Below are 25,079 nucleotides of genomic sequence, written 5' to 3'. Positions count from 1 at the left end.
CGGCTATATCTCATTATCTCGTCACCATAAAACGGCGTCCGCATATAAAATCCTACACGGCACTTTAGAATTTAGTGCTGTCCCGCAATTAATGGCACTGTGACATTGATGGGTCGAAGAGTTAGTGGTGCGTCCGTAAATAAGGACCAATATGGGACCCTTTTAATTGAGCCACTTCTCGCGCCCGAGTGAATGCGGTGTTTCGGTTTCCGAAGAAGTACATTATATGGTTTTGTTTTGCACTTTTGCCAATAACCACCTGCCTTAGAGTTTATTATGTAAACACTCCTCCCTCTTAGATATTTGTAAATCTATTCTTTTCTTATAACCCCTCATTAGATGAATTATGTTATCAGAATGTTTTATATTTTTCTTTTGATAAGGTTGCGATTCAGGATATTTATTTATAGAAAAGATTTTCAGAACGGTTAATTACATCTATATCGGATAAAGTTTACCTTTTAATTACATCTATATTAAAATTTAGGGAGTTATTTGCAAAGTTGCCTACCAATTTAAAAAAATGGAAAAGAGAATTGGATGATAATGAAATGAGTCTTATAGTATTCTCGGAGAGAAAAAAGGAAATAAAAGTGTTTTTTTATTATGTACTCTTAAATTTTTATTTATTTATTTGTATGCCACTCTAAAATTAATATTTTTTTATATATGTCTCTTAACAATATATTTTTCAAGTTAAATCTAACAATAATTCAATAAAACTAAGAAAAATGTATAAAAATTAAATAAGAATATATTTATCGTTTTATATTTAAATTATTTAAATATCTAAATAAAGGATTTTCTAAAGGGTATATATGAAAAAAAGCCCACGAAATAAAAAGAGGAGAGAGAGAGAGAGAGTTGTTGGGAGAATCCTTGCGGCCTGTTCCCGGCTCTGTCTTCTCCCCCTTCTCTCGCCTCTTCTTAGTAGAACTCTCCTTTGGTTTTCTCTCTCTTCTTCCTGGAGAACTTGGTCTCTTGCGTCTCGTTGTTTTGTGTATTGCCTTTGTCCCCCCTTCTCGATCTTTAAAAAGTATCTCCTTTTCTTCTCCTTCTTAGTATCTCGTTCGCTTTTCAGGGGAAAGCGTTTGCAGCTCCCGTCTCTTCTGTTCGAGAAGAAAGGTGAAAGGAAGGATTTTTGGGGGGTAAGAAAGCTGTCTCCTTTATCCCCTTCGCCGTTTGGTTTCTTGATCTTCGGTTCTTTCCGTTTTTCTCGATTGTTTCTGTTCTCCAAGTGGGGTTTCTTGCTGCCTGCGTTTCTTGGTTCCTGAGCTCTTGTTTTTAAGTGCGTTTGGGATTGTTTGGTGTGGGGTGGGCTCAATGTGGGTGCTGCATTGCTTGTGGGTTACAAGAATTTGATTCCCTTTTGATGTTTCACGACCTGGGGCATTCACGCCTTATGCGGATTGGCTGTTTTCATACGTTAGTCTTGCTGTTTTGTGTTTGTCATGTAAAGTTTTTTACTCGTGATTGTAATGCCGTATCGTATGATCAGGTTGAACAGTTCATTTTATTGTCAATATCGTATTGTGTTGAAACTAAAAGTTTTGATTCTTTTACTTGCTCCTCTGCCAATTCATTTTCATTGCAACCACTCGCGCATTTTTTTTTGGGTAAAAAATCGAAAACTTGCCAGTTAATATCAATTTTATGGTCACTGTTACTTATATTATCCATGATCCTGTAACTTGCTTCTTTAATAAACTCCCTCTTGTCATTCTGATTGTATTGCAATTTAATACTTCCATTCAATTTCTTTCCCCTGTACATGGTTTTCATTCCCTTCTAAAGTTCTAATATAGGTACCGTCTAATGTGCTTCTTCTGTTATAAATTTTACGATCCAAACTGCTAACTTTTTACATGTAGGGAATTGAAGTTCGGTTCCCGGCATGGCTGGTGAGGCGGATGAGCAGATGGTGCCATGTGGGTACTTAACCGGCATAAAGTTTGACCTGATGAATAATGGTGACATAGTAAGCATTTCTCTACCTTACATTAGTGCTGTTCTTTTGAGGCTACAACTTGCATGATAGAGCTTTTTTCTTTATAGTGTATTGTTCCATCTGTCTTTGCAACATGCTTTTGTAGATATCTTATTTGGTAATAGCAAGATTAGGTTCTTGTGCACACCTCTTTTGTAAATTGTGTGTACTCTATTATATTAAATTGTGCATTTTGTTTAGAAATGGACGTTTGCAATTTCCAAAAGCCTAATATTGCTATTACCAAAACTTAAGGGTTTTTTTTTTTCATGTAAATAGACCCACTAATTAATTAAACTTGTCTTAAAGTATTTTTTGAGCATTTGTGTTGAACATTGCTCAAACTAGTAATTGGCATAGAAAGAATGATCAGTCTTTGAAAGGTGAGAGATCTCTGGTCATGTATTTCTACCTTATGCTTTCTTAGAATCTCTGGATTAAGAAATAACTTATACGCAATACTTCTTCACAAATATCAGATGTAGTTTGTTTCTATCAGATACAATGATCACATAACACTATGAGGATTAGTTACAAAATGCAATCCCCAGCTTTGGTAAATTTCATCATTTTGGCTTGTATAGCATAGTAAAGAATTTAGATAGCTCAGGATGATACTTGAATTCCTTTTCTTCTTTCACATTTAGTTACTTCTATTAATACGATGGGTTCTGTCAAAATTGTTTTAGGAAAAGTTAAGTAATGCGAGCATTGTAGAAATGAATGATCTGACTAATCCTAAGTTAGGCTTACCAAATGGTTCCTCTCAATGTGCAACATGCGGAAGCAAGACTGTGAAAGACTGCGATGGTGAGCGTGTGAATTGAATATTATTAGCTTAAGTACTTGCGTTCTTTCCAATTATAGCATATGACATGTGACTTTGCTATGTGATCAGGTCATTTTGGAGTTATCAAGTTGCCGGCTACAATTTATCATCCATATTTTATTGCAGAAATTGTTCAGATTTTGAATCAGATCTGCCCTGGATGCTTGACCATTAAGCATGACACAGATATGGAGGTCAGGAATCTCAATTATATCTGAACATTAAGTGAAACACTGGGGTACTATCATTTATGCATGCTATATGTTCTGCTGCATTTTATTATGTATATGAATGAATTGAAGATGCATCTTTTCTGCATTATATCAAAAGACTTAGCCTCTATTTACTTCAGAAATATTTTTTTTTTCTTATTTTGGAATATAACTCCTTATTTCAAAATAATAGCTAAACATCATAATAACTCTATTATAGAATATAAATATTATTCATCAAAATTATATTTTATATCACACATGCTAACCTTTGTCCTTAGTATATATTTTATCAACTTATTTTATATCAAATCGAAGGGTATTTATGGTAATTTTGTAAAAAATAAAAAATAAATTTTATTATTTTTTTCACTTTATATTACATCAAAGGTAATTATTACATTTTTATTTCAAAATAGAAGTGAATATAAGAATAGTTATTTCTAAAATAAAGATTCTAAAAAACTTCATTTTGAAAATAACAAAGAGGAATACCTATTTCAGAATTGACCTTATTCCTAAAGTAAACGAGGCCTTAAGTAGTGCTTTTATCACCATATTTTACATCTAAATGAAGAGGTAACCTTTTACCTATCCAAATACATTGATCTATTTTTTTAATATTCTTTTTCTTTGGTATAATAATTTTCTGGTTTTTCACGACTAAAAAGTCTAGCTAAAGAGCTTTTGCTTTTAAAGGAGCCAAAGCCAAATTTATGATACATCAATTTCATCCGTCCACCTCTTATCAGTGCTATACTCCGATAGAGAACTTCTCCAATATGATATATTACAGCGGGTTGACTGTCATTCTTTTCTCCTAGGTGTATGTTCTTTAAAGTATGTCATTTATATTTCTTTATACTATTTTGCATTATTCATTCAATGTATGTTCTATCCCATGTATCAAGTCAGACATCAGAATCTCTTGTATTAAAACAATAACAACCGGAAGCAAGCCTTCAATGCAAATGATAAATTAAATCACTTTCCCTCTAATTGGCTAGCTCTGTTTGGATTTAGGATCCATTCACTGTTTCCAAGATTAGGCCTTATGAATTCATTCTCATGCTTTACTCTTATGTATAATTGAGCATAATTACAGTTTATTTGTCCAATTCGTGGAGTCTCCCTGTGAATATCTGTCCTGCTTTAGAGGGGACTCTTTTGCATCTGTCTGCTTTATATTCTGGTTTTATCTGCTTTTGTTTTCCTATCTTGCATAACCCTTGTTCAGTTATGCATGTTTCTAATGGTCTAAGTTCATCTTTTTTTTTGTATTTTGTGCTCTAATTTACCCCTCGCTGTAGCCTCTGGAGAATCTTTTGAGTTTTTGCCATCTATTTATGTAGGGTTTTATTTTAGAACTAAATGACAAATCAACAAGGCGAGATGTTTACATATTGAAGGCTGGTGGGAAGAAAATCAATGGATTTCATAAAAAATTGCTGAAACTATGCAGATCAAAACTGTTAGTCCCAGCTAGAAGTGTTCTTGTCCAAGGCACTAAAGTTCGTATATGCTACTTGAGGAAATGCATGAAGGTTGGAAAGGTAACTTCCTGATCCATTATGATTGGTGGCTTTCACTTTGTGGTAAAGTTCTGTCAAAGCCTTATATTATAGACAACTTAATTAATACATATCCCAACTCATAGTTCCATATTGTTGTGTGCTATTATCTATTCTTTTGTTGGCCAAAGCCACCAAACTGGAGTAGTGAAGGTCATTATCCTGGTATTTTAAATTATAAATATTGTGATATATCCATTTTATTGAATTGATTTTGGTTAAAACTTTTGTGTTTGAAACTAAATCATTAACATTCAACAAGCATCTGCATTTTGCTAATGTTTGTTTTATCCTGTTCTAATGCATGAATTACGCCATTGAAGAAATCGACAAGGACGGATAATCAAGCTACTTGCAAGTATTGTGTTGTAAGTGCATATGCTCACTTTCTGAAAGTCAAGTAGCCATCTACAAGACCACCTTTTGTTCCTGATATTAGAAACATTCTCTGTTTCCTGAACAGGGGAGTGGCCCTAACAGGTACCCTTCAATCAGGTTTAAGATCTCCTCAAAAGACATGCTGGGAAATAGGAGCCTTTCAATAATTGCAGAAGCTAATGACAAGCTGCCGAAGAATATCCAGAATAAAAGCTTCTATGAAGTATTACCACAAGATTTTTGGGACTTCGTCCCAAATAATCAACAGCAGCAAGAACACAATAAAAGAATGAACTTAACACCTTACCAGGTAACATTACCTTACCATGATGGTGAAGTTCACTAGGTTGTAGACTAAGTTCTGTAATTTCTTTCCATTTTTATCTGTTTCTCCTTTTTCGTACTCTTCTTATGTACTGCTGTTTCTGTTTTTATGTTTATTTCTTTTCGCAGGCCTTTCACATGTTGAAACAACTTGATCCAGAATTCATCAAGAAATTTGTTTCAAAGAGGGAGTTACTGTTCCTTTCTTGCCTCCCTGTTACGCCTAATTGCCATCGCATGGTGGAAACATCTCATGTGCATGCAGATGGTCCACAGTTAACTTTTGTAAGCTGGTTCTATCTTTTACCTTATACATTTTTCTGCAGCAGGCTTCATTGGATAGAGGAAAAAAAAATCCACCATGGGCAATAGGGATTACAACTCTCAAGCTTTTTCTTAGGGTCACTCAGACACAAAACCCTCTTGCTCTCTAGATCTATCACTAAGAAGAACTTTAGAAAGCCTTTCTCATTTTAATCCAAGACATGAGCTTCTATTGGTGTTTATAGGAAAAACAGAATGCCAGAATAGATGCCATTGTCAAGTAGGAACACCCAGCCCATACTCGTGTGTAACCGCTTATCTCTTGTGCTCAAGATGGTCTCCAACTCCCTCATATGTCCTACTGCTTCACATTTCTGATTTTTCGGTTTCTTGCTGTTGGCAGAAACGAGACACAACACGATAAACTCCATCTTGGCTTGTTTCTACATAAGCCATCCTGAAGAACAAACATGAGTATGTCTCTGTCTAGTACCTGAGTCTAGGTTCCCCACCTGCATTCTACTCGCCGGTAGGAATGCACCACTATTGGGAGGATTTAGTGAGAATTGACATGGACTAAATCCAAGCAATGCTTGAAACTTATCCCTTTAAACAACATTGTCAACATATCAGAAGCATTTTCATCTGTGAATCTTTACCAAGGAAATAACTCCACCTTGATCCACTCTCTAATTCAGTGGTAGCACACATCGATATGCTTTGTTCTCTCACTATACACCTGATTCTTGGCCAAATGAATCGCACTCTTGACTATCACATTGCAAGGTATTACTCTCTTAATTGTTCTTGAGCTCACTAACCAATTCTTTAAGCCAAACAACTTCTTCTGTTACTTCTGTAAGCGATGTATCGTGCAGAGTAGACTTCCAGCAAATTGGGCCACTGGCTAATGTAGAGTGTAGACACATAACCTGTCATCAATATTCCAGATCTCCTGCATAATCTGCATCCACATAACCTGCAACTTCTTCTGAGGTTCCCCTCTGATCAAACTGGATAGCTAAGTCATGTGTGCTTAATAGGTATCTAAGGATCCACTTACCAATGCTCCTGTCATGGATCTGCCATATATTTGCAAACCACACTGACTGCATTAGAAAATGTGGTCTTATACACTCCATGAAATACATAAGACACCCAATTGCATTTGCAGATGGCACTTTCGACATGTACTCAATTTCTTCATCTGTAGTAGGGCATAACAAAGAAGATAATTTGGAATGTGCAACAAATGGTATGGTTACAGGTTTTGCATCTGTCAAACCAAACCTTTCTAACACCTTTTCAAGATAACATGTTTGGGTTAACCTTAGTTTTCCAGCCCTTCTGTCACGATGAATTTCTATGCCTAGGATCTTCTTTGCAGCACTAAGATTTTTCATATTGAACTCATTGCTCAACATTGATTTCAATTTCATAACCTCTTGCTTACTCTTTGCAACAATTAACTTGTCATCCACATATAGAGGAAACAAGTTATGTGAACCTTAGGTAGAACTCTAAACTAAACACAACAATCATACTCATAATGAGTGTACCCGTGCGTCATCATGAAGTGTCAAACCTTGTGTACCATTGTCGAAACTGCCTTAAGTCATATAATGATCTCTTTAATAGACATAAGTCTTTTCTTAATTCCTTGAATCCTTCTCATTGGTCCGTATAGATCTGTTTTTTCAAATCACCATGGAGGAATGTCGTCTTCACATCTAACTACTCTAACTCCATATTCTGCATTCTCACCATGGCAAAGATTATCCGAATAAAGGTGTGCTTCACAACTGGTGAGAAGATTTCGTTGTAGTCGATACCCTCTTTTTTGTGATTAACCCTTTGCCACTAACTGCCCTTTGTACTTTTCTCCTTTTTCAGACAAGGCCTTTTTTTAACGGTAAACCCACTTGCATCTGACTGCCTCCTTGCCCTTATGCAATTTCACCAATTCCCATATGCTGTCTTCTTGAGAGACTCCATTTCTTTTGTCATTGCCACCAACCATTTTCTTTTTCGGGACTGGCTCAATTGCCGGTTACTAAGGCAAAACTCACTACTCTTCAAAGCCACACTGAACTGGTGCCTTAGGAGTTTATTTTTCTGTCTCTGACAACTGTCTGTTGGTCTTCTTGTCGTTGTGCATGTGCTAACATATCACCCTCTTCACTGGGGAACTCTTCGCATCAAGCTTCAGCTCGATTGACAGTTTATTCTTTGACCTTCCTGTTGTAGCATCTGAATCATTATGATTCAACAGATAGGCTTCATGAAAGGCAATGTCTCTATTGACCACTTCTTCTGTGAAATTGGATCTCATAATCTGTACCCTTTTACTCCTTTCTCAAAACCTAAGAAGGCGCATTTCTTAGATTTTTACACTCTAATTTGGAGTGTTCTGAATATGAACATAAGCAGGACAACAGAAAAAATTTAAGATTTGATGGATCTTAAAATTGATGGCTGACGATGAAGAGTAATTTATGATGAAGCTAGCTATGTTAATAGCCTTTTCCTAGTGTTTTACTCTTAAGTATGGCTATGGTATTTTCGGCCAAAATGTCTTTGAGGTGACCTTCACTGTGAAATGATGAGTAATGCCTTCTATTTCACAAAAGTCTATGAACAACTACTGCTTGTATTCAGTACCATTATCAATCATCAGGTACCAAATCTTCCTCCCAATTTGGTTTTCATCCGGTGCCTTCTATTTCTTAAAGATACTGAAAACTTTTGACTTATGCTTCATGAATAAAACCCATACTTTTTTGGAGAAGTTATCAATGGAAGTCATGAAGTAGTGGGTGCCAATGTGAGATGCTACTATCATTGGCCCCCTGACATCTGAGTGGATGTAATCGAGAACACCAGTGCTAGTATGGGATCCTGGCTGGAAACGAACTCTATGCTGCTTACTATACATGAAAATTTTTTAGAAGTCCATCTTGCAAGACATGACACCCTTCAGCAAGTTCCTCCTATGAAGTTCCAACATACCACGCTCGTCGATATGGTCGAGTCACATATGCTAGAGCTTGGTGTCATCTATGCTTGACTCTATAGGTTTTGAGATAGCTACTCCTCCTACAATTGTGTTCCTGATCAACTTATACATGATTCTGAATTTCTGCCATTTCATCACCACTATTTTCCCCTAGTGATCGGCATCACTCTATCCTTTCCTGTGCAGTCAAAGCCTTGAGTATCTACGGTGTCGAGTGATATCAGATTCATTCTAAGGTTAGGGATGTGTCTAAAATTCACTCAGAACCCTTTCAACGCCATTAAACATCTTGATTCTGATAGTCTATTCCAATGACCTTGCGAATTGCATCGTTCCCCATTACGATTGTACCTTTATCATGGGATCTGTAGGTGTCAAACCACTCCTTATTTAACTACATGTGATAAGAACAGCCGAAGTCCAAGATCCATGACTCTGCCAAGAAGTTACTGCTAGAACTGACTGTAAGCAAATCTACATCTACCGCACTGTTATATGACTTTCCTTTGGCAATACTAGCCAAATCTTGGGACTTCTTCCCCTCAATCTTTTTCTGCGTGAGAAGCTTTTCGAACTCCTCACACTGATTCTTGTAGTGTCCCATTTATGACAAAAGTGACATTATACATCATTCCTTATGGCCTGGCTTCCTCTCAACTAGCCTTTCCTTCTGCCTCTTGATTTTGCCTTGGCAATAAGTCCATTTGCCTAGGAGATGACAATGTCTTTCTTTATCTTTTCATGAGAGATAAGCGCACTAGTGACTTCTTTGAGTTTCATGTGCCCTTCCCATACTTGACTTGTTTTCAGATGGTCATAGAATAATGGAAGCAACACTAGCAATAGTATCACTGTATCTTCCTCCTCCAATTTACCACCAAGGCTTAGTAGCTGTGAGACTAGCATGCTATGAGCATTTATATACTGTAACAGATCTGAGTTATTCTTCATCTGCATACCATGCAGTTGTTTCTTGACATACAATCTTTTGGTAATATTCTTACCTATATTCAAACTTGCAAGTTTTGTCCAAATATTCACGACTTTCTCAAGGTTCATGACATTGTGAATGGCGTAGGTGAGATTGAAATGGATAGCGCTTGCTACTTTCTCATCTATCACATCCCAGTTAGCGTCCTACATGGTGTCAAGCTTTTTGTCTTTTCTGTTCATCGCCTTATGAAATTGTTGTTGGATCATCAGATCTTTCATCTTTCTTTGCCAAAGTGATAAGTTCTTCCCCTTGAACTTCTCAATCTCGTACTTCGTAGTCGCCGTCTCATTGTAAACGTAAGATTGACCCTCTAACCCGAAGCTCTAATACCACTTTTTATGTAGCGGCCTCCATTGGGAGAGCGGAGAAAAATCCAATATGGACAATAAGGATTACAGCTCTTAAGCTTTCTCTTAGGGTCACTCAAACGAAATACCCTCTTGCTCTCTAGATCTATTACTAAGAACCTTAGAAAGTCTTTCTCAACTTAATCCAGACGTGATTCTATTGGTATTTATAGGAAAACCAGAATGCCAAAACAAAGTCCATTGTCAACTAGGAAAGCCCAGCCCATACTCGCATGTAAGAGCTTATCTCTTGCACTCCAGATGGTCTCCAACTCCCTCACATGTCTTGCTGTTTCACATTTCCAATTTGTTAATGTTTCTCTGTTGGTAGAAACGAGACACCACAAAACATACATGTCAACGATGGTCGTGTCGATCATCATGGGGCAGCCGACCAGTACGGGGCATGCCGGTCAGCACTTACAGTGCTAGCGGTGTACCGGCATGTGGCACGAGGGGTGCCGTAGCACCCCTCCTAGTAGCTTTGTCGCTCATTGCTCACCGTCGACTAGCCGACGTCGCTCCTTGCCAACCTTATCGTCACCCCTAAGCTCGAGCCGCCAATCACACACGACAAGATCCCCTATTAGACTAACGAGGAAGGAGTGGCGGTTCGGGTCGGGTCGGATCGGATCGGGTGAAATAAAAACTTAAGTTGCGGATTCAGGGATTGGCAGCTCGAGCTCAGGGGCGATGAGACCGCAACAAACGGCGACGTCGAGGTCGGCAGGGAGCGGCGAAGGGTGAAGGTGAGTAGTCTCCCTCATCTTTTTTTTTCCCTCTTGCGGCACAGCCGGCAAGTGCCGCGTCATATACCTTGTCATGTCAGACGATGGTTGGAATGGCACGTGCTTGTGGCACAGCCAGTGATGATACATGTTTTTATTTATAACATACCTATAAATATGGTTCTGTAGTATTATGGCCTTCTTTGTTTCTCTTGTCATGGAATGTTTGTTTTTTTCCATGTTGGAATAGGATGAACGGACCAAATCCTATAGAAGAGTTCTTGATATAAGCAGAAGGATTGATGAGTTTCGTCAGCATCAGCAGTTTAGAGCTTTGGCAAGTGCATATGTTACAAACCGAGTGATGGATTGCCTAAAAGCATCCAAGGTATGCGAATTAACATTTCTGTCACTCTTCATGTAGGCATTCAGGCAGGTGCTCATTCTAATTATACATTTCAGTCATAAATATTTATATTATCATGGAATGTTGTCTGTTAACTTTCCCTCAAAGGCTACTAATTCATTAGTTCAGAGCATGCATTATGAGTACTTTATTGTTATTATTATTATTATTATTATTATTATTATTATTATTATTATTTTAAGAACAGCATTCTATAACATCTTTGGTAGTTTTTTCTTGAATAATCTTGTGACTTTGGATGAGAAATAGAACCTTGTTTGTTTCATTGTTACAGACTTAATATTTCACTGTATAGGCTTAGCATTCATTAAGTCAATTCTATTGCGCTTGCGTATGAAGGAACAGGATTGGTTTTATCAATTAGAATTTCTGTGCCCAATTTAGCGGTGCCTCTACCACCCACAAACTTTATGACATTGTATGGTGTTGAATTCTCCAGTTTGCAATTAAGACCTTAGGACTTCCATTAAGCTTGTATAAATCCTTCATATTAGCTTACCATGGAAACAAAATAAAGACTCATATACTTGGCAGATTATGCTTAAAAGTAATTTTCTGAAGGAATTTCTTGGTCATTTCTTACTGTGGCATTTGATCTTCATGCATAGTTCCATGTTGGTAAATCTATATCTTATGCACACTTTTATTAAGGTCACTAGCTATTCATGCATGTTCAATTCATACATCATTATAGCTTTCTTGCAGTTACATTCTAGTATGTCAAATGGGGAGTCTCCATCAGGTGTATCTGGATTGAAATGGCTGAAAGAAATCATGCTTAGCAAAAGGACAGATAATGCATTCCGCATGACTATGGTTGGTGACCCAAAGATACGCTTAGATGAAATCGGCATTCCACCAGATTTAGCAGAAAGCTTGTTTCTGGGTGAGCATGTTAATCCTTACAACTTAGACAAGCTGAATATGTGTTGCAACATGCATCTTCTTACCAAAGATGAGATCTATACAAGGAGCAAGGGTCAGCTTATGTATGTCCAGAAAACAAATCAATTTCAGGTTGGTGACATAGTTTATAGACCATTGGTCGATGGAGATGTTGTTTTGATAAACAGGCCTCCTTCTGTACATATGCATTCACTCATTGCGCTGTCTGTAAAAGTTCTACCAATTCAGTCTGTCATTGCAATAAATCCTTTATGTTGCGCTCCATTATGTGGGGACTTTGATGGGGACTGTCTGCATGGGTATGTTCCCCAGTCTGTTCGTTGTAGAGTAGAGCTTGGAGAGTTGGTTAATTTAGACAAGCAATTATTAAATGCACAAGATGGTCGAAGCTTGGTCTCACTAACTCATGATAGCTTAACTGCAGCACATCTTCTAACAGGGACTCAAGATTTCCTGAACAAGTTTGAAATGCAACAGCTGGCAATGCTGTTTCCTTCTCAGTTGCACATGCCTTCAATTGTTAAATCTCCAAAACTTCAGACTCCTCTTTGGAGTAGTCGTCAATTATTTAGCATGCTTCTCCCACCTGATATGGATTATGGTATAGGATCAAGAAATGTACAAATTTGTAACGGGGAAATTCTTTTCTCTTCAGAAATGTCCTTTTGGCTACAGAACAATACATCTAGTATTTTTTCAATCATGTTCAAACACTATGGAAGAAAAGCTCTGGACATACTCTTCTCTGCGCAGGATACACTTTGTGAATACCTTACACTGAGAGGGTTAAGCGTGTCACTTAATGATGTATATATGTCTTCCGATTATTATTCGCGAAATAAGATGGCTGAAGAAGTTTACTTGGGATTGGAGGAGGCAGAAAATGCCTGCCGAATCAAGCAGCTCTTGCTTGACCCTAAGATAGAGTCTCTCTTAAAGAATTTTGATGAAAGTGAAGATCCATCATGTATTGGTCATTATAACTTATGGGCAAATAATCCACATATTACCCAGGTCTCTGTTGCTGCATTTAAGGATGTCTTTAATGACCTTCAAAAGATAGTGCAGCACTATGTAAGCAAGGATAATTCATTATTGGCAATGATACATGCTGGAAGCAAAGGCAGCTTGTTAAAACTGGTCCAACAAAGCATTTGTCTTGGTCTACAACTTTCAGCAAGCAAACTGCCTTTTAGAATTCCTCGCAAGCTTTCCTGCAATTGGTGGAATTATCTGAAGGATTTGGAGTGTCGAATGCCTCAGGATGGCAATGAATGTGCAGGTGGTCAAAGTTCTTTTCCTGTGATTAAAGCTTCTTTTCTTGAAGGATTGAACCCATTAGAATCTTTTTTGCATGCAATATCAGGCCGAGCTAATCTCTTTAGTGAGAATGCAGAAATTCCTGGAACATTGACTCGAAAACTGATGTTTCACATGCGAGATCTTTATGCTGCATATGATGGAACAGTTAGAAATGCTTATGGGCAACAAATAGTACAATTCTCTTATGAAGTATCTGATGCATCATCTCATGAGGATTTGCACTCTTGTTACATGTATGGTGGTGATGTTAGTCGTAATAGTGCAGTAGGTGCTCCTGTTGGTTCATTGGCTGCTTCTTCCATTTCAGAAGCAGCATATGGTGGTCTAGATCATCCAATGAATAGTTTAGAAACCTCTCCGCTCATGAACTTAAAGGTTGTTCTACTATCTGCTATTTCCTTCATGCACTACATCAGCTTTTGCAAAGTAATTAAGGCCGTGCTGTCAAATTGAAAGGAGGACTCTATAATCATTAAGAATACACTGTTCATTGCACAGTAATTAGTGTTTTGCTATTCTAAATTAAGAAAATATTGCTACCTGTTGTCCAAATTTCATGTGTAACTAACATATACTAGCTTCTTGTCTACTTAGTAGCCTATTATCTACCTAAATGAAGTGATTAGACATTCAGAGACTTTCTTATAATACATGGTATTTCACATCGTTGACTTGAAATTCATCTAAATGCATTCATACAGTCCATTTTACCATTTTGAATTTAAACATATATATGCTAGTTTAAGCACTGAGATGTAGTGCATCTTGAGAAATTAAATATAGTTACATAATTACATATCTGTATAGCCTATAATGCAGCTTGTCGCTTCCCAGTTTTTGTTTTAACCTTTTTTGTATGCTTCAAAATGTTCTATTTTTTCTCCTTATCTCTGTTGCACACCTTCTTGGCGCATGGTTTGGCATCATGGTGTAATCTTAAGAGATGATCTTGGCTTAGGAAGCTCTACTCGAAATTCCCATAAGGCAAGGTTGATCTTGATCCTTAAGAGAGTTGGCGTAGTGCTAGCTCAATCTTGGCAGCTCACTTCTCGCAAATACTCCATTCAAATTTGAAAAGAAGGAAATCAAATCTATTCTTCTACTGGGTTTTGGAGCCATGGTTGGAAGAAGGCATACGGGTACCTCTAAGATGTTCTACCAACATGGGTGGGAGGCAATTTCTTATGTATGAGAATTATATATAACATATACCTATATATAAGATACCTATAAATGGCTAATTTTAGCCAAGATTAGTGGCCCAAGGTTAGTTTGAGCTTCACTTGTTTATCAATAGAGCAATTAAGCTCAAATAGCTTAGGTTGTTGGTAAGCAAGTGATCTCTAACTGATTGAGCTTAAGGCCTTGTTTATTTTACAAATAAGGTCAATTCTAGAATAGATATTTTTTTTTTGTTATTATCAAAATGAGGTATTTATTCTAGGAATAATTATTTTTATGTTTACATATATTCTGAAATAAAGGTGTAATAATTATCTTTGATGTGACATAAAGTAAAGGAAAAGATGAGAAAATGTGTTTTGTGTTTTATAAAATTATTATGAATATACTTTAATTTGATATAAAGTAAGTTGATGCAATAGACATGAAGAGTAAATTAGTAAATTAGTAATTGTGCTAGTGTGTAGTATAAGATTAAATTTTGATGAATAATATTTATATTATGGAATTGGGTTATTATGATGTTTAGCTGTTATTTTAGAATAAAAAGTCCAAAATAAAAAGAAAGATATTTTTGAAGTGAAGCCAACCTAGCTTATTTGTCACCTCTTAGTCTGGCATGCCTTTGGTAACCTGTTGAAATGTTGATCTGCTGCGGCACATAATATGATGCTTTTTCCTTGAAAGACCACTAAATAGTACAAATCTTTGTTTCTAGCAATTGCTTCTGTGGAACAATATTATAAGATTACCCTACATATAATTGAATAATCTATTTACATAATCTCACATTGACATTACTGAAAATGTCTTGCCATGTTGCACAATGTTTGGAGGAGTTTTCACATCATGTGCCTTTTTTCTGCCTTGAATTATTGACTTCAGAATTGTGTATTTGTGCCTGTGATCAGTTCTGTTTTTCCATCTCACTGCTTGAATGAAAATTTGTATGTGCAGGAAGTTTTAGAATGTGCCAAAGGTCGAACATCTGTGAATCAAGCTGGCATTTTATATCTGTCTAAGAGGCTACAAGGATATAGATATGGTTTGGAATATGGAGCTTTGGAAGTTAAGAATCATCTTGAAAGAGTTCTGTTCTCTGATTTGGTTAACACTGTCATGATTTTGTTAGTATTATCCTATCATTTACTTTTTCTATATTGAGATTGTTGGGTGTTAGCAAGGATAGCTAAAGTATAATGATTCTCTTTCCATCTTTTATGTTTAATGCTCAGTTATGGTGGTTATGATGTTCAAGTGGTGAAAATTAGTCCTTGGATCACACATTTTCATGTAAGCAAGGTAATGCTGAAATTGTTTACTTGTCTATGTTGTTCAAAATCTTGTATTTTCTATAAGATTATAACCATATTTATATTATTTTTATTCAGGAAAAGATGATGAGAAGAGGTTTAAAGGTGCAATCTGTCATAGAGGAGCTTTTGAGAAATTATAACAGTTTGAGAAAAAATTCCGAAGCACTTCCAGCATTATATATAACCAACAAGTAACCTCTCCATGCTCCATTTTTTTTGTATGGTTACATTTCAGGCTTCTTTTGTTGTGTGTATCTTTGCCATCTACCATGCTACCTCCATGTCCCTCAATATACTGCTATGCTAGTATCATAATTGGTCATTGTGATAAGGTGCTAAAAATTTGGATACATATTTGTCGTCAACTTGATATTCATATATGGAAGAATTAAATGAGAGGAAGTGTTCTGCTGCAAATGATACTTTTGCATTCTCTATATTACAAAAGGCCAACTAATGCTAACTTATAAGTTGGCTTCCAATGACATTTGAATTTATATACAGGTATTTAAGGTCCAATATTTGCAGGAACATGGGGCTATGTTAATCCCTTGAGCAGATATCTTCAATATGTTAATACCTCTTCTTTCACTTTCTCATAGTTCTAGTTCCATCTCAAATTCTCAATTGTATTATAATTCCTCAAGTATCCAAGGATTTGCTTAACATAATATACCTTATGTGCAAGCATATTAGTAATCTCATGTTTTGTGATAAACAGATCCATTTTCCAAGTTCGTTTTTATGGGTAGTTCCTACAAACAATTGGACTAATGATAGATGCTTGAATTATTGATGTAGATGTTATGTAGTTAGTTGTCTTCTTTCAGAGGCTCCAAATGTAATAGGAGCATCCGTCGATGGAAGGATCACTTTGAGATGATCATCTCATGGCTATTGAGAAGTGAGAACAAATCAAAGTAGATGATTCCATTTCTCAATCTCTCTTTTATTTTCTCCTATAAAACCTGGGTCTAAAGGATTGAAAAAGTCAGTCCTTCGCAACCATCAATGAAGGACTCCAAAAATTAGGCCTCATTTGGATTGGGTTCAAGGCTTTTCTTAAATCATGTTGGAGTTCTACTAACATGGTTACCCTACTTCTCCCCAAACTAGTTTAATAGTGAAGTCGAATGACCATTTGCCCTTGACAAGACATCATTTTAATCAACTATCATTTCAACCCTTCTCTCTCTTTTGTCACAAATCTTATTAATAATATATCTCTTTCCTCCACTATAAAGGAAATATCTCCTAAACCCACTTATTCTAGTTTAAGAACCACTTTTCATATCAAATCAAAAGTAATTATGACAGCACTAACTCAGTTTATAACTAAACACCCAGTTTTCCTAAACCTATTTAAGGACCTATTTTTAAGGTTAAGAAATGAGAGTTGGCTAACTGGGTTTTGGAGCTAATGACTATCCAAATGCCACCTTAGGCTCTGTTTTGTTGCTGGTTAAGGAAAAATATAGTTTAGTTATTCTCATTTCTTACTCTTAAAGTCGTACCTTTAACCTAAAGTAGGAAATATGGTGTTTTGTTGTAAACTAGAATAGTGGTGTAGTAATTACCTTTGATGTGGCATACAATTAAGCTAAAAGTAGTAGGAATTGCTTGTCTTTTATGAATTGATGCAAATATGCTTCGTACTGAGAATTATTCCTGATTTGATGTATAAATTTAAATTAAAGTGTTCCTTATTCTACTTTATGGAGTAGATTGACATTTAGTTATTCTCATTGCATACCTACACGTATCACATGTCAAATATGATAAAATTGAGTGGAAACTTTTGGATTGAGTGGGAAAGTGAGTTAAATTCTTCCTAAAGTAATTCTCATGTCAAGTATGCATTGCATACGAACAAGTCTCATATGTCAAATATGATTAAAATTGGCGAGGACTTTTGGTTCCAACAGGAAAGTGAGCTAAAATAAATTTTCTTCCAAAGTAATTCCCATGTCAATTATGCATTATACACCTACAAGTATGCATTACGCACCTACAGATATGCGTTGCATACCTATCACATCTCAAATATGATTAAAATTGAGTGAGAACTTTTAATTTGTGGGTGAAGTGGGTTAAACTAGTTTTTCTTCCTATAACAATTCCCATATCAAGTATGCATTACGTACCTTCAAGTATCACATGTCAAATATGATTAAAATTGAGTGGAAAAATGGAGCAGGAGCTTTTGGTTTGAGCAGAAAAGTGGGCTAACTTAGTCTTTCTCCCAAAAGTAATTCCCATGTCAAGTGTATATTGCTTACCTACAAGTACACATGTAAACTATTATTAAAATAAAATGCAAACTTTTGATTTGAGTGGATAAGTGGGCTAAAATAGGTGGGTGGTAGGAGAAATGAGAGGATTTTGATATGACATGTGAAATAACTTTCGTCATATCAAAGGTAAAATTGTAATTGGGCTTATCAGCTGATGTTTGGAATAAGATTCAAATTAGTATGAATAATATTTCTAATCTAGAGTAAATTTGATGTTTTATTAAAAAATCTAGAATAGGGAATTTCCCTAACCAACCAAATGATGAACGATGTGCTTATCTGCATCAATTAATCACCTTTCTTTTGTAATCACTGTGTCATTGAAATCCTTCTTCCTCGGGGTCTGGGAATAATAATACTACTGATAAATCTCCCATACTCCTGATCCTCATCTTGGTTCTTATTGAAACTGTAGAGTCAATTCCTGATTTGGATCAGCAGGCATTTTTCTCCTATTCAAATAATTATGACAGCTCTTCTTCCCTGCTTGACCAAACTGCCTGTTATATTGGGTAGGGTCGATACATTGGGTAGTGGTCTTGTGATGTCACACAGAAGTGTTGGCATGGCAGAACACCGATTGTTGGACTCCCATTTGCATGACAATCCTTATATTTTTTTTTATTCGAAGGAGCTTATGTCAGTTCCTTTATAGCATGTCTCCGCGTCCACGATTCGAGTTATTCTTCTTGGAGAGATGGTTATTCAAGTTTGCCTCTTTAGGTTTTGGGGCTTGTTCTGCGAAGGTAAGTGCCATTTCACATTTTCTTATTTGTTCTTCTTGTAACACTTGCACCACTCTCAGTGGTCCATTGTTCAGCAGTTGATAAGCATATTTTTGACTTCTTTTGCGTATTAGCCATCATTACATTTTGCTCAAATTCTAGTTGTCCTTTGAAACTTAGGTAACATAAAATTGCAAATCACTATTCATTCTTCCCGTAGTAATCTTACTGAAGATCTTGCTTCCATTCAACAATTTTGCGCTGTTCTGTTCATCTGCAGTTTAAATCATCTTGCCATAAGTTGTGGCCCACAACTAACCTAGCTTTCATGTATAGTATTTTTTTTTTCATGTAAACATGAAATTTTATAACCAAGTTCAACTAATTTAACAATCTTAATGTCCATTGCTGTCCCATATTTTTTGTTTTTCTGTAGCGTTTTTGATAAGACACTCTTTAGGTAACACAAACTATCACTACATGCAGGGTTTGCCCAACAGTTCAGGAGCGGAAGGAACATGACCAAACTTTTTGTATTTCTGTAGCTGTTGACTCTTCTAAGTTGATGACAAAGTTGGATACCATAAAAGATGCAGTAATTCCTGTTCTTCTTAAAATTCTCATTAAAGGTCTTGTTTCTACCTAACATGCTTATGCTCAGCTGCTCATATAACTTTTCTTGCGATATTTCTACCTTACTTTGGTTGTTTATATTCTTTATATTAATCAAAAGCATGTGAAAATTTGCTGCAACTTATAATGCACTATTTTCAGTACATAAGATGGTTTGGTTTGTCAATAATATGTATGGGCTAACAGTTCAGTTCTTGAGATTTGATTGTTGAGAGGTAAAAGAAAATATGCTGACCTGGAAAAGGTTCACTGCCGGTTCTGTAGACTGAAGTTTTACTTGTTTAGTAATTAAAAAAATGTGAAATTGTGGGAAAGAAACTTTAATAATATGATGTCACATGTATACTGTAAAATGCTGGTTTTACATGCAACCAGTTATGTTGTAGTGTGATGTCACTGAATGGCATGGTTACCTTCCAAATTTTATAAGAAAATTCTTTTTTCTATCCCACTTTGACTTGGAATTTCTTTCCAAATTTACACTTTCGTAGGAGATAAATTGTTAAAGGGTATATATGCATGATTTACGCATAAATGATACTCACTTTCACTTTAAATCATTCTTCAAGACTTGCTTAATTTTGTAAAACGAAACGGAGAAATTCATTGTTCTCAATCTGACTTGAAATGTCATCCCAAATTTAGAGATATTTTTAGGAATTGACTATTGAAGAATAAATTTGTAATAGCTAAGATATAAGGGTGTCAATATTATTTTGGACTCTAATTGGATGACAAGGTCATATTGTTATCTCACAAGTATTGTGAGCTTTCCAAACTTAGCTGTTCTGTAACTTATCAAGTAAGGTAAGACTTTTAAATATATTACTTATCATTTTAACATTTTGTAACTTATAAGGATTACAAGGATAAGTGTTAAAGATGCTCTTTTTATATGTGATCCTTGATATTAATTCTGTTTCTTGTACCTCCACTTGTCAATGTTCTGTGACAACAATTTGCATGTCTACAGGATTTTTGCCATTCAAACAGGTTAAAATTCAATGCCAGTCTGACTCTGTTGGTGAACTTTATTTAAAAGTTATGTCTGAAAATTGTAAGCATGGAAAGTTCTGGAGCTCTCTCCAAAATGCTTGTATCCCACTGATGGATTTGATCGATTGGGAGCGCAGTCACCCGGAGGGTGCTTATGACATTTGTAGTACATATGGGATAGATGCAGCTTGGAAGTATTTTCTAAGAGTGGGTGATTTATTTTGTCTTCTTTTGGAATTATATCTCCTGTATCAAGTGCTAGTCTTTACTATGTGATATAACTTGCAGTCCCTGAAGTCATCGACATCTAATATAGGGAGAAATATATGCCGAGAGCACTTGCTTACCGTTACAGACTGCCTTTCAGTGACTGGTGATTTTCATGGATTGAGCTTCAGAGGACTTAAACAGCAAAGGAATCAATTACAAATATCATCTCCATTTAGTCAAGCATGTTTTTCTGTGAGTTTTTATTTTATTTTTTATTTAATGCAACTTATAATAATTTTTCCTTAAAATTTTCTTTTTATTAGTTCTCTGATGGGATCTCTGCAGAGTCCAGGCAGTTGCTTTGTCAATGCTTCAAAACAAGGTTCTGTCGATGATCTTCGTGGTACTTTGGATGCAGTTGCTTGGGGCAAAGAAGCACCTGTAGGGACCGCTGGATCTTTTGAGATCATATATTCGGGAAAGGTACTTGGACCTCCATTTGATACTGTTTATTTGATGGGTCATGACATAATTTTCTTTTAGTTGTTTAAGTTGAAATTATATATGAAATATATGTATGTTTCTGTTACGATGACATGTATATAATATGGATCCCAAAATTGGCTGATCCTGAGTTGGATTGGCTGTACCTGCCAGTTTCGGTTAGTTTCGACCGTATTGGTTGAAAACAATAATATCGCTTGAAATTAATTTTTTTTAAGATTCAGATAGAATCTAAAATATATCTAACCTACGAAACATTAGTAATTGATGTAATTAATTGCTTTCTTTTTAAATTTTTAGTTTTTACCCTTTATCTTTTACACACACTCTCTTACTCTCAGACTTCACCGAGCTCATCTGGTGAACCCCTCCGGCTAGTCCAAACTTTGATGAACTCGGATGAATTTTTTCTTACTACTATAGAAAAACAGTGAAGAGAGATCTTTATCTTCATGTTGTTCTGCAGTAATAATATACAAATATAAAAATTTATCTAATTCAAGTTGAAATTTATTATAGTTTTGAGTGAGTTCTTTCTTTAGTTTTTAGGTTTTATATATGACTAATATTTATTTTTCTTATTTTTCTGCCACATTTTATAAATTTTTATATTTTTTTGCATTTTAAATAATATTTAGAATTGTACGTAATTAAAAACGGTCCAATTCAATACAAATAGTTGATACGACCGATACAGCCAATACGTATCGTTTTTTCTAATGGGCGATTTCAATCTCAATACCAAGTTTTGAAACTTGGTATATAAGTTGTATTTGGCTTTCTTATGCGGGTTCCGCTTGATTTTATTTTCTTTTAGGTTGTGTGTGTGTCAGATGGAGGTGTTTATATGAGACAAATGATGGATTAGCAGACTTGCCCTTTGACCTTCTGATTTATTTCTTTTGCTGATTTTCATAGGATTCTACTTTTGATACAAAGCAACAATATTTCAACACAATAGTGTAGCTCAATCTCTAATTGTTTGTCATTATCTTTCAGGACCCTCAATCTGAGGGAGTCAAGAGCGTCTACAGTTTCTTGCATAACCTTACAGTTGAGGAACCAAAGCAGGACAATAATGTAGCTTGTAGATCTACTAATCAGAGTAGTTCCAGTAAATGCAAATCAATGCCTTCCAATGCTTCCGCTAAAGGTGAATCAAATGTACATTTGATTTCTGATGATCATGGTGTGGACAAAAATTCAATGAGATATCCTGTCAAGAAATTGGCAAGTAAATTTAAAGGACAGTCTGTCAATGTCCGGATGAGAACCAGACACTCAACATCTGGTCTCCAATCAAAATTTTTTGCTGAAAAAGTTGGTTCATGGGCAAATATTGTAGATATGTCTACTACCTTACGGAAAATATTGCACGAGTAAGTCTTGCTGCTTGTTCTTTGCTTCTTTTGCCCTATGCAATGTCATGCTATTCTTAGTGAATGTGCTACATTATATATCTTAGTAGGGGGTACTTCCTGAGCTAATATAAACTTAAAGGGGACTTGGTTTCCTCCATGTTTTCAGGATTTTAAATGCCTTTTCTTTTCTCTCCCCTGGACATTGTTCAGTGTAATTAATAATTCTTGGAAGAATGGACGAAGTTATTCTGACAATTAGCTAATTTTTGCAAACCTCAGATTGTTTAAAGAAGTACCTGCCTTTTGAGGTCTAACAAATTAGACTGAATACTAATAAATTAAATATGGATTATTGATACCCCCTTCAGATCTTAATTTTGCGAAGTATTAATTATTAGCTATAGTATTAGGTATTTAAGTCTCCAGGTGTACTCTGTCGTGTCCAAATTATTGTTTTTGACTGATAGTCAAGCATGATGCTATTGTTTGGAAATTCTCTTATCATGTTACTTATTGCCCTTACTGGTGAATGTAACATTAAGAATTTTTCACTGGGTTACCTCTGTATAAAGGTACCCATTTGACGGATACATTAGTGAGGCGGATAAATCATCCATTATTGAAGCTCTAGCATACCATCCAAAAAGAGATGAAAAGGTGGGAACTGGAGTTCAACAAATCAAGGTAATATACTTTTTGCTAAAGGTCTCATTTTTATAAGTGTTAAAGATACATGCTACAATTATTGCTGATCTATTCATTTCTATGGTTTAGGGAAAATACATATTGCCTTCTACTAGCTAGCATTGTATTTCTCCAGCATTCATTTAGTTTTTTCCAATAGTAGATAACCAGATAATTTTCATCGGGAAAAATCTCATTATGTAATCTACATTATGTTCATCCTATATTTAGCTGCATTGAATTATGGTTTTGTTAGAATAGGATAGTTAAAAGCTAATGATGTCCTCCCCCCTCCCCAAGTCTCCAACTGGAAATTAAGGGATTGAATCATAAAAGTAGCTTAAACTTGTTGAGGCATATCTGTCAATTATTGTCTATTATATTGTTTAGATTAAGCAATTGCAATTAGTAATTCTTCAGCCATCACTCTACTCGCCACTTCTGTTTAATATTTTTGTCATGCTTGCAACTTGACTTAGCGTTGACATATCTGATTAATCCTACATCTGTGCTCACAGATTGGACATAGCCCATCCCATCCAGGCACGCGGTGCTTCATTTTAATAAGGAATGATGGAACGACAGTAGATTTCTCATACCGCAAATGTGTTATCGGTGCAGCTGAGCAGATCTCACCTGTGCTCAGACAATTACTTGAGAAGAAAGTTAAACGCCAGCGATAACTTGTACAATTATTTGGTATGAACCAGTATGCTGCACCGCATAACTCCTCAGTGTACTAATTGTCGGGTTATGTATATAGCATAAAGAACAACCAGCATCATCAATCAGAAAATAAGACAATTTTTTGGGTTCCTTCCCCTCCCTCCAATTGTCTTCTAATTGTAAAAAGTTTTATAGTAATAGGGGCTGCGGTTGTAGGGGGAGATGAAATCAAGTGGCAAGAAGGTATAGGGGCTATTCACACATCATTTTATTTTTATTTTTTGGGTTCTTTTTGCAACCTGTGATGAATAGTTAGTTGTGCTTCAGAAGGTAACCAGCTGCGTATGCAGAAATTTTGATTCATTAGATGTCTGCTGCTCTTGTGATGCAATAAAAAAATTCATATTTTCTGAAATAGCTCTTCCTTGATTGTTGATGATTCCATACTCTGGTATCTTGCTCTATTTTCATACATAAATTTATTTCCTTGGCCTACCCAACCTTGGTAAAAAAATGATTTGCAAGATAATTCCACTTTATAAATCGCATGTAGCAAATATGGACCGAAACACATGTTACTCGCCCACCACTAATGCCAACCTAGAGGAATGTCCATAACTAGAGATAAAATGATTCCTCTCCACAAACAGTAAGGAGGAACAATTGCTACCGACCAAAACCCTCCCTCTTCGATCGTCAGGTCAGCCTTCAGCCCCTAGCTAGTTTAATTCGAAAATAGTTAGTAAGCATGTGTATTTAGGATTTTATTTTTAGTTTACCTTCGTCGGGAAATTCGCCGGCCGGCGACCTCGGGTCGACAAACCACCGGTTCGGGAAGCTTCCCGGTCTCTTCCCCTAGCTGTAGGTACCCAAATTGGGTACCCACGGGGCGCGTGGGAGGCGATGCCATGTCGCCTCCCACCGTCGGAATCCCTTGGCTCTAGCGGCCACCACCGGCGGTGGTGGCCTCGCTCTTCGTTTTCGGCTGACCCACCTCTTCACTTGGAAGGGTTGGGTATCCGAGGATCGGGCTTCGAGCCCATCTCGCACTAGGTTGAGAACCCCATGGCCGCCGGCCATGAAGTCCTTCAACTCACACCTCCGGCCGCACTAGCTGGAGATTCTTTCCTCTTCTGCGGGTGATGCTGCTAGAGCCGGGGGAGGGGGCTGCCGGTGAGGAGAGGGTGGGGGGTTGGGTCCCC

At 36.3% G+C, this 25,079-nt stretch overlaps 1 protein-coding gene across 6 annotated transcripts; it reads left to right on the top strand.

The window, feature by feature from the left end:
• Positions 1–866: 866 nt before the first annotated feature.
• LOC140767440 (DNA-directed RNA polymerase IV subunit 1) lies at positions 867–24,281 on the top strand. Of its 6 annotated transcripts, none has more exons than XM_073107351.1 (21): positions 867–1,000; positions 1,082–1,148; positions 1,872–1,978; positions 2,731–2,797; positions 2,886–3,010; positions 4,381–4,581; positions 4,923–4,967; positions 5,063–5,287; positions 5,431–5,586; positions 10,901–11,038; positions 11,783–13,681; positions 15,446–15,615; positions 15,724–15,790; positions 15,880–15,995; positions 19,310–19,452; positions 20,430–20,659; positions 20,741–20,914; positions 21,008–21,145; positions 22,166–22,545; positions 23,100–23,211; positions 23,730–24,281. In XM_073107351.1, exons 3-21 carry the CDS (start codon positions 1,895–1,897, stop codon positions 23,892–23,894), a joined length of 4,635 nt encoding a protein of 1,544 aa, XP_072963452.1. In that variant the 5' UTR covers positions 867–1,000; positions 1,082–1,148; positions 1,872–1,894; the 3' UTR covers positions 23,895–24,281. The 6 variants fall into 6 exon arrangements, with proteins under 6 accessions (XP_072963452.1, XP_072963451.1, XP_072963450.1 ...); XM_073107350.1 differs by having other exon boundaries at positions 2,677–2,797; positions 15,724–15,781; XM_073107349.1 differs by having other exon boundaries at positions 2,677–2,797.
• Positions 24,282–25,079: the final 798 nt, after the last annotated feature.

The sequence above is a fragment of the Typha angustifolia genome, chromosome 9 (genome assembly GCF_048772165.1).
Source record: "Typha angustifolia cultivar Huaian chromosome 9, ASM4877216v1, whole genome shotgun sequence".
In the NCBI taxonomy this organism is placed as follows: domain Eukaryota; kingdom Viridiplantae; phylum Streptophyta; class Magnoliopsida; order Poales; family Typhaceae; genus Typha; species Typha angustifolia.
Note: the sequence above shows the minus strand (reverse complement) of the source record. Positions and strands in the feature narration are given on the sequence as shown.

Bases quoted from the DNA above. Each gene is read 5' to 3' on its own strand.
- LOC140767440 (XM_073107349.1), top strand. From the start codon at position 1,895: ATGGCTGGTGAGGCGGATGAGCAGATGGTGCCATGTGGGTACTTAACC. The intron at 15,996-19,309 runs GTAACCTCTCCA...CACTACATGCAG, and splicing joins GCATTATATATAACCAACAA to GGTTTGCCCAACAGTTCAGG. The intron at 21,146-22,165 runs GTACTTGGACCT...ATTATCTTTCAG, and splicing joins AGATCATATATTCGGGAAAG to GACCCTCAATCTGAGGGAGT.